The following is a 9,871-nucleotide window of genomic DNA, read 5'->3' as shown; positions in this document are numbered from 1 at the left end:
ATGTGCCTATTTATCAATATTCAACTGCTCAGTAGAATTCCTCAATTTCTCATACTAGCCTACTTTTTAAAACTGTACTCTGGGAGATTGGAGTACAGATCATGTGACAGAGGATAGGAGGGGGCGTGATGACGTAATTACGTCACTACAGCCCTGCAACTACCATAAAATACAGACATTCAAGGTATTGAATTGCGATTAAGCCCCGCCCACCGCTTTTCAATTCTGTTAATTTCAGCATTTTACAGGGTTCGGAAGGACTCCCTGAAATTTGGAAGCCTCCCAGAAATTCCGGGAGAGTAGCCAAATATGCATAAAGATGTAGCTCTTATTATATAGTACAATTCTCTAGCCTTATAAATTCATATTTGAGGAGCATTTAAAATACAAATATTTTTTATTATAATCAAATTCAAAGGCACCGAGGTATACAGGATAATGCCACCATATATGCACGTGCTCTTCAACAAAGTGTCCCTGGAAATTATTTACTTTAGTAACTGTATACTATGCATTGGTGGCACTCAATGAAAAAAATAAGACCGGTTACAAACACATACAGGTTTGTCACTGGCTGCATTATTTAATCGCGTCAACAAGCAGCAAAACAGTTATCCCAAATACTCGACAGGCAGCGAAGTGATGTAATCACGTAGGTTGCCATTTTGTGATAACAGGTAACACGAAATGGAGAGGAGAGTCGTGGAACGCAGGGACAGCTGGAGCGCAGCAGAGACCGTCAGTGTCACCAAGGCGTATGCCCATATGGGGGCGGCCATTTGCTCGGAGGTGGACGATATTAAATATAACCAATGGGCCGCCTCAAAAACACTGGTCACATTAAGACGTGTGTTAAATATTATTAAAGGACTCTGCCAGTGCAGGCCACGCCTCCTCCCTTGTGATAGGTATATGAGAGGTCTGGGGGAGGGCGCAGTGGCATCATGCTTAAGTTGCTGTGTGTTGGTGTAAGGAGGTCAGTGCTGCTCGGTGCTGTGACGGGAGTGTGCGGCAGCAGAGCGATGGTGAGATGATAAGTAGTGTATATATGTGTTGTGTACGCCGACTGTTCGTGCATCTGATCTCTCTCTACCACTGATCACTTACTCACGACCTTCGGTCCACTTCTGTGTGACCCTGGTGTGTAATGCACCAGCCTTGCCGATCACATGCAGCCAAGTCATGTCTCTATTTTAGTGCTGTCTCATTGCAGTGGGTGTAACTCTGTCACCGGGTCAATTAGTTGATTGTAGGGACAACAACCTTTATACAACGCAGTTACTCCTGCTGAGGCAGACACTCACTGGGGAGCTGGCATACCCTGTATGCACCAACTAGAGTGTCCATGTTAGTGATTTCACAATCCAGACCACTGGTGTGGCCTGCAGCACTCGGGGGGAGGGGGTCACTGTAGTTGATGAGCTGCATGTTTGCAAATACAATAATTACCCGTTATCCTCCTCAGTGGTCACTGGTCATCGCAGGATAAGTTTGTTTCTGTCTCTGATAAATATGTACAGTTGTCTGGCCGTTGTCTAGTGATGATTTTCAGTGAAGAGAAGACCTTTCTATCGCCTGCACTGTGCATCTTTCGTGGTCTCTGTTTATCTACTGAAACAGCTTCTCGTCCCACCCAGATTGCAGCTATACAGTGCCAAGGAGTGTATGCGGGGCCATCCGCATCTACTTACACCATGCACTGCTTTATGCTCTCATGATCGGCACCCGCTCTTGTATAATGGATAGGTTACTATGTAAACAAAACTTTCTGAAACGTAACCGGTTCTCTTTATATAAAATGTTGCAAAAATGTACATAACTAGTTGTCTAGCCACAACTCCTTCATGTACACACTTCTACAATGTCCGTGCACTGCATCATGCGCAGGTCCCTCAGAAACCTGAAGTACGTTATGTATGCGACTCACTCACTGTCTGTGCCAGCGATATTGGAAATAAAATTAAATAAGCTGCATGAGAAGTGGATGCTTTGTGTACTTTATTCCCTTGAATTCTATTTTTCATTGCAAATCGTGTCCCTGAACATGTCCTTCATACAATCACTGGAAACGATCTGATCCTCTAGTAAAATGCTGTGTAAGACAGATCCAGACATCTGCCCCCTTTTTTTTTTTTTTTTTTTTATTTATTTAACTAGGGCTGGTGGGATTTACTAAGCATTCCAATTAGATATTAATAGGAAAGGCAAAAATGCCCTGGAAAACTGTAAATGACATAATTTAGTTAATTGTAAGACTTATTTGAAGAGTTGTGCCCTTTGGGTAGAGTATGTGCTGAGTCTGCAACTGTACTCTTTTTTTGAACACTACTATATAAACCTGCCAAGCACTCTGTGACTCCCTCATGTCTAAACTAAGATGTACAGGGGGTGTGTGCTCCACAGTCAATGATCCTGAATACCATTACAGTTTAAGTGTGTACCGTGTAAGTAGTTTATTCGGTATAAGGACACCACATTCAAAGAATTTACACCAGACGTGTGAAAACGTCCTTAATCGTTTTGTGCTGTCTATACTGTCTTGCTATTACAAGAACAAATTAACGCGTAACTCCAGTAAAAATGAAACAATAATTGTGTAGTGCTGGTATGTATATACATTGATTGTGTAGGTCAGTGGTTCCCAAACTTCAGTTCGCGGCACCCTTAGAGTCTCCATAATTTTTTCAAGGCACCCCATCAAAATAATTACCGAGCAGTCCTGTTTTAGAAGTAGTTGGGTCAAAATAACGTAATGAGTATTTAGGTCAGGACAGAAGTACTTAGTAAGTTGTTTGCAAAAATAATACACATAAATCCAAGGGAAAATACTATTTTTATATATTTTTTTTCAATTCTATTTCTGTCAAAGAATAATTTACAGCTAATAAGAGGGATAAGATCAAACAAAATAAAACATGTACAAAAATCATCACACTGTGTCCTCCTTCATTCTTTTGCCCTTCCATTGCTGTTTCCTATCGCCATTTCCCCTCCCCTTTCTTTACTTGTCATACTTAGCCTTCTTTTTTTTTTTCTATTTCTTCTGCCTTCTCTTCTGTTTTCTTACCAATCTGGCGGCACCCGGGACCCAGCATCCTCCTCTCTCCTGCCGCTTCTCACTGAATATGTCTGACGTGATGAGACGTCGCGCCCAACATTCAGTAAGGAGGATGCTGGGTCCAGGGCCGGTGCTAGGGTCCATGGCGCTCTAGGCATTTTAAAAAATTGGCACCCCCCATCCCCCCCAAAAAAATCGGCGGCGCCCCCCTGCAAAAATAGGCTCCCCCCTCACCCCATCTTTCCTTACCTTGTCACACCACTGCCGCCTCTCTGCTCCGTCTCCTCCCCTCCACTCACTGACACTAGTGAGGGGAGGAGACGGAGCAGAGAGGCGGCGGTGGTGAGCAATAGCCTCTCCCCCCTCCCCTGTGCATCTGAATGCTGTGCGGTGGCCGTGACAGGTATGGTCAGCGGTCGCCGCACAGTTTTAAAGTAATTTACATTCTTGTGGCGCCCTCCAGAACCCGGCGCCCTAGGCAAGTGCCTAACCTTGCCTAATGGGAGCGCTGGGCCTGGCTGGGTCCCAGTTGTCGCCGGATTGGTAAGTGGGTTTTGTTTTTGTTTTTCCTGGCCACAGCACCCCTGGAAGCCACGGCACACACTTTGGGAACCACTGGTGTAGCTCATTAGATATATATATATATATACCCATATCCAGATTGGGTCTTCGCCAGAGTCGGAACTAGCGAGCTGTGGGCCCCTGTGCAGGGAACCAGAGCCCACGGTAGCAGCTAGTTCCTGTGTAGCATTGGTAGTTCTGCTACTGGTCCCAGCCCTTAATCACCATAATTCATTAAGTCATCTGATTTATACATCATTATCACTCTGTCACAATTAACTGACAATCGCACAGACCGTTACGCCTAATGTTTCCATGCCTGCAGCACAATGGTTTTATGCCTGTGTGACTCAGGTGTGCAGTTGTTAAAGGAAATAGGATGGCAGTCATTATAGTGGCTGGGGGAGCAGGGTTATGTAATGAGATGTGCACTTATCCAATACAGGGAGCCATGACACAAAACAAATTGACTTATTTTTACATTTGAATAGTTATCGAATAATGCTACAGTATATTGTCCTGTCACTTCACACTAAAATGTTCTTGTAAACTAAAGTGATTTATGCTTTGTCATGGCTTGGTAGTGTGCTCAGGTGGATGACTGGAAGAATTCCAAGACTATTTATGAATTCTCTGCTACAGACATTGATGGCAATGCAGTGTCCCTGGAGAAATACAGGTAACTTCTTATTTCGTTAATATTTCTTCTATATCTTTGCTTTCTTCTCTCCTGACTTTTATGGAATATGAAAACTTCCTGATGGTATTATGTTTCTAACTTTAAGCATACAGATTGGAACAGTCATTTGTTGAAATAATGTGCCCTAAACTATTAGAACAGTTGTTCTTTTAATTGTCTGCCTGAGATTCAGTAATTGACTATTAATTGTCTCTGGTAGGGACGATGTCTGCATCATTGTCAATGTAGCATCTAAATGAGGAAAAACACCTGTAAACTACACTCAGCTTGTCAACCTTCACGCCAAATATGCTGAGAGAGGTTTACGCATCCTTGGGTTTCCCTGTAACCAATTTGGAAAACAGGTAAATGTTGTGTGCTTTTCCATGATAAATATACCTACACTGCCAAACCAAAAAGTTTGCTCACATCAGGCTATGTAATTTGGTCACTTTATTTTAAATTGATTTGTGTGTGTGTAAAGAGTTCTGGGGGTAAATGTATCAAGCTGAGAGGTTGTCGGGTTTGAAAAGTGGAGATGTTGCTTATAGCAACCAGATTGTAGTTCTCATTTATTTAGTACGTTCTTCAGAATTATAGCAACCAATAAAATTCTAGCTATAATTCTGAAGAATGTACTAAATAAATGAGAACTACAAACTGATTGCTATAAGCAACATCTCCACTTCTGGAACACGACGGAAACTCTCAGCTTGATACATTTACCCCCTGGTCTTTAGAGGATGTGATGGAATCTATCCAGAAAATGATATTTGTTGATTTTCCTCCATATTTATTATTTAATCCTATTGATACTTTCTTGCCACAAGGAACCTGGGGATGAAGCTCAAATAAAAGACTTTGCTGCATCCTACAAGGTAGAATTTGATATGTTCAGCAAGATTGAGGTCAACGGAGATGGTGCCCACCCTTTGTGGAAATGGATGAAGGATCAACCTAAAGGACGGGGTACTCTTGGGAAGTAAGTACCAGTATTCTGTTTGCAGAAAAGACAATATTTGCCCTATCCGGAGTCCATTTTCTTGTGAACAGCATGCTATTATTCTTATTCTAGGAAATATACAGTTTTACATTTTAAGGATAAATTTGCTGTTAGGCACACTCACAACCATGAGCTATGTTGGAAAAGTAATTGGTCTTTAGGTTACAACCGGATTGTCTGTTTGCATGTTAACACAGATGCACTATATGAGCCTGATTCATTAAGGAATGTAAGGCAAAAAAAACGGGTGTGTTTTGTCCAGGAGAAAACTGTTACAATGCAAGGGGTGCATATTCGTCTTATTATTTTGCACATAAGTTAAATACAGGCTTTTATTTTTTATTTTTTTCCCCAACTAGTACACAAATATTTGATAGCTTTATTTTTACACTTAGTTAAAGTTGATCTAGGACATGGCCTTCCCCCAACTATAAATATGTCCCCACATTTTAAATTTACCTCCCCCTCCAATGCAACATGGTTTTGCCAAGGTGCAAAGTTGCACTTTTTTTTGCTTTACTTTTTCTTAACACATTGCAGGTAAAACTCATAGGGCCTGAATTCATTAAGACTACTGTAATAGTAAGGGTGCCACTATCATTCTCAATGACTAAACAGTGGCAATGTATCCCTTAACATCTGTCCTTATGGGCCTTTTTATATGTGAGCAAAATTGGAAATGTGAGTTTGTGCCCGGGCCTAGTTACAGGATTAGGTCCTCTGTAGCCATTTAGGCAATCAGAGAGGTTTATGAAAACTGCACAGGAATGTAACTTATAGCTTACAATCAGATTCTTCATTTTCTAGTAGTATTTAGAAAATGAAAGTAAACATCTGGATCCTATGGGAAACAACATATTTTCCCTGTGTAATGGACTTATACATTTCTGTTAATCTGTTTTGGGATGTGTGGTTTTTTTGTTGTTTTTTTTGGGCAAATGAATAAAAGTGCTCCTTAGATGGGTTCCTGGTGGTCCCTACCTTGATGATGAACAAATCAACATATTATTTCAAGGGTTTGGAGGGTAAACGTGTGCAATAAAATATTTCCTGCCAATTTGCTTGTTTAAAATTCTTGTCTTTCAAACAAAGTTTTAGACAAAGTTTACTATAACTTTGTGCTTTCAAATGTTTTTCCTTCTGAAAGAATGCTTGCAAGAGATTATTGGGAGTGGTACATAAGAAAGATAAGGCATAATACATAATAGTCTTGCATAATAAAATGCTTACATAAAAATGTCAGATGTATATTCCATAGAGTATCTGCAAGGCAGATTTACTGTCGTCCTCACATTAAACAACAAACTGTAAACTTTAATGGGACAACATTTGATTTTTGATTTTTTTTTTTTAATCAATGCTCCTTTAAAAAAATCTATCTGCATTCATAGAAGGCTAAAATAAAGGCCATTCAATTAGCGCCATAAAGATGTGCATTATACTGCCAAACGATGGACCTGAGTCATTAAGGAGAGCAAAGCATGAAAAAGGAGTAACTTTACACCTAGGCAAGACCATGCTGCGTTGGAGGTGGAGGTAAAGATAAAACCTGGGGATAGATTTATAGTTGGGATAGGGCAAGGCATATATCAGCTTTAATTTTACACTGAAATTTAAAGTTATCAAGGATTCGTGTATTAAGGAAAATACTGTTTTCTTCATTTATGTGCAAAATAACAAACTAATTTCCACTCCTTTTTTTCTCCTTGCTTTCCTTAATGACTCTGGTACAATATGTTTAGAAAAGCTTGGACTCTCTTGGGGAAACCAGTGGCCTTATGGGAGTTCTACTCATTGTGTATCATTAATGTTCAGAGCTAGTGTTGTTGTTTTTTGTTGCAGTAGAACATACAAGCGTTTGCTGAATTCATATAAAGTGTGGTTATTGGCATTGTGTACTATGCTTAGCACTAGAGTAAAATAATTATTGCTGTTAGTGCTTTGGTAAGTTGTGTTGTGTGGGTACTGATATACCCTGTCTCATTATGTTTATTTTTCTAGAATGGTTTTGTTCAGTCTATAAAAGTTACCAATAACAAACAAGAGTTTGCTCCCCTTGTCTGGCATTTCTGTATTGGTGAAGATTAACTAATTCTTATTCTGGCCATATATATATATTGTGTGGATCTCAAAACAACTTCTAGGCAAATGCTATTAACATTGATTGGATCACTTTATGATAAGTTGGTAAATATGGTGAGAAGCTGTCTGCTATATGTGCCCTTATCTTTTATTCACACCAACATGCCCCATTGATGTCAGAAGTGATTTGGACTGCTGAGATCAAAAACCTAGATCGTCCAACCTGGCTATCCACCTCTGTGGCCAAATTAGACATTGGATAGGATCTTGGGCCAAGCAGCGAGTTTGCAAACAGTGTGACTAGTCTTGCCAGCCCTATTGTCAGCACACAGAATAGTGTGGAATGGGAGAGGAACAGCACCGCAGATATCTCTTATCTAATCTAAAGTTAAACTACATTGCATCCCTGAAATTAGGAAGAACACTTGCTTGACAAAAGGGTTTTCATTTCATGTTCATCTGGCTATTTGGGATTCTTTCCCTACAATGTTTGAAGCTTCAATATGTTAGGAAATGGAAATGTATGGAAGAATTGCAATCTATTGTGCAGAATAACATCTGCTTTATTATGTATAGATTGTAAAAGTGATTTTTACATTTATTTGGAGTGACTGAACACATCCTGCTGTATGTTTATTATAATGCAATGAAATATATTGCATTTTTGCTATTTTATTTTTTTTACATATGTTTGTGTGAGACAACAATAGTGTACATAATCACCCTATTTTTTTTTATTTTTGGCTTCTCTAGTGCCATTAAGTGGAACTTTACCAAGGTAGGACCCCAGTCACAACCCTTACTTGTTTTTTGTTTTGTATTGCCTTTTGTGCTCTTGTCGCTCATCTTTGTTTTTCTTTCTCAGTTCCTTATTGACCGGAATGGTTTTGTGGTAAAAAGATACAGCCCCATGGATGATCCAGTGGTAAGTAGTGATCTATATGCTACTGATAAAGCAGTGGGAATCCAAAGTAACCATATCCATTCAGTTTAAAGTCTTTTCTTGTAAAAACTCTATATACTAAATCCTGCAGTTGAGTGATAATCCTATTCTGGCCTTTTATCACTTTGCACCTTTTTTAAATTAATTAGGCAGAGGAAACCTTACCTATTTTTATTTATTTTTGTTCTAGGTCATAGAGAAAGATCTACCTGACTTCCTTTAGGATTCTCTATACACCCAGTGTCTGACAGTTGACTGCAGTCTTCAGTCCTTGTAATGATGGTGTGCTTCAAAACCGTGAGGGGGAGGCAAACCGGAAGGTGTTATGGCGTGCACCTGTGGAAGGAGACTGTACTTTGCTGCCAGGTCCTGAACTGTGGACCAAGAAATCATGTGAACATTAAACCTGAATTACACTTTTTTGTGTTCGTCACATTCTTAAATAGTAATGTTGAAATAAAATAGTGCAATCATATAATAGCACAGTCTTCATAGAAACTTTATTTTCTTTCATACATATTTTGCAACAGTGTCTCCATTTAAAAATGTTTTAGTTTGATTAGATCCCTTATGTTGGTTCCCGGAATAATTGCTATAAGGCATCTACCTGAAATTACCTTTTTTGAAAGGTCCCACTGTTAATTTGTATATAAATTATGATTTATGATCCCTTTTTGAATATTGGAAAGAGAAGTAACAATGCCTTCTAGTTTTATGGGAGAAAATCTCGCAGGCGATTTTTGGGGGGCGCTGGCAGGTGGAACATGCAGCAGGGGACGGGGCCACTATGACTCGTGAATTGTGGCGATATGCCCAGCCCCTTCCACTTAACTATCCGAATTGGCTGGGATACAGGAGGTTGCCCTGCTCTCCCAGGAGGACTCCCAGAAATTCAGGAGCATCACGGACATGGGAGAGTAGGCAACTATGCTTAAGGGTGAAAAATGTAGTTTGTCTTCTACAGACCATAACGGATTTCCAAGAATTTGTGAAATTTCTTTACCCCGTTGCAATGTCCTAATCCACAAATCATGTAGAAATCCTTTGCTGGAGCTTTATTTTCCTCTTTGTCTTGTCTCAGATCAGTGTTTATCATATTTTTTTTTGAGTATTAAACTGCTTTTGTACAGTCAAATATTGTATACAGTACTACTGGTGGAAATAGCGGTGAAGCATGCTTTCTGCTTTCAAACATAACTTAAATAGCTGGCACCAATGAGAATCCTCTGGCCTTCCAGGTCACCAGGAAATACCTCAACTACTTAAGGAGTCCTTTCCCCAAAAGTACCTATGTCTACACAGCATGACCCGGTGGTAGTCATTTTATTGGCACTTATTAACCTGACGCACTTTACAACGACAAAAATAATGATCACAATAACGGTGACAACCTCCAAATATATACTTGCCATATAAAAGACAGGCACTCTTTCCGATACTTTCAATTACCTTCACATGTAAAAAGTGACTTTCCTTGCCCAACAATCTGGATTACATTATACAGGCGGTTGGTTCACCCATTGCCGCTTTAAAAACTCAGTTTTC

The 9,871-nt window shown here is 39.9% G+C and overlaps 1 protein-coding gene across 1 annotated transcript; it reads left to right on the top strand.

The window, feature by feature from the left end:
• Positions 1-906: 906 nt before the first annotated feature.
• On the top strand, positions 907-8,806 carry GPX4 (glutathione peroxidase 4). The gene is made up of 7 exons (XM_075205907.1): positions 907-1,025; positions 4,204-4,298; positions 4,519-4,663; positions 5,129-5,280; positions 8,137-8,161; positions 8,249-8,308; positions 8,517-8,806. The coding sequence occupies exons 1-7, from the start codon at positions 945-947 to the stop codon at positions 8,547-8,549; spliced, it is 591 nt and encodes a 196-aa protein (XP_075062008.1). The 5' UTR covers positions 907-944; the 3' UTR covers positions 8,550-8,806.
• Positions 8,807-9,871: the final 1,065 nt, after the last annotated feature.

Source organism: Mixophyes fleayi, chromosome 1 (assembly GCF_038048845.1).
Source record: "Mixophyes fleayi isolate aMixFle1 chromosome 1, aMixFle1.hap1, whole genome shotgun sequence".
Taxonomy (NCBI): Eukaryota; Metazoa; Chordata; class Amphibia; order Anura; family Limnodynastidae; genus Mixophyes; species Mixophyes fleayi.
Note: the sequence above shows the minus strand (reverse complement) of the source record. Positions and strands in the feature narration are given on the sequence as shown.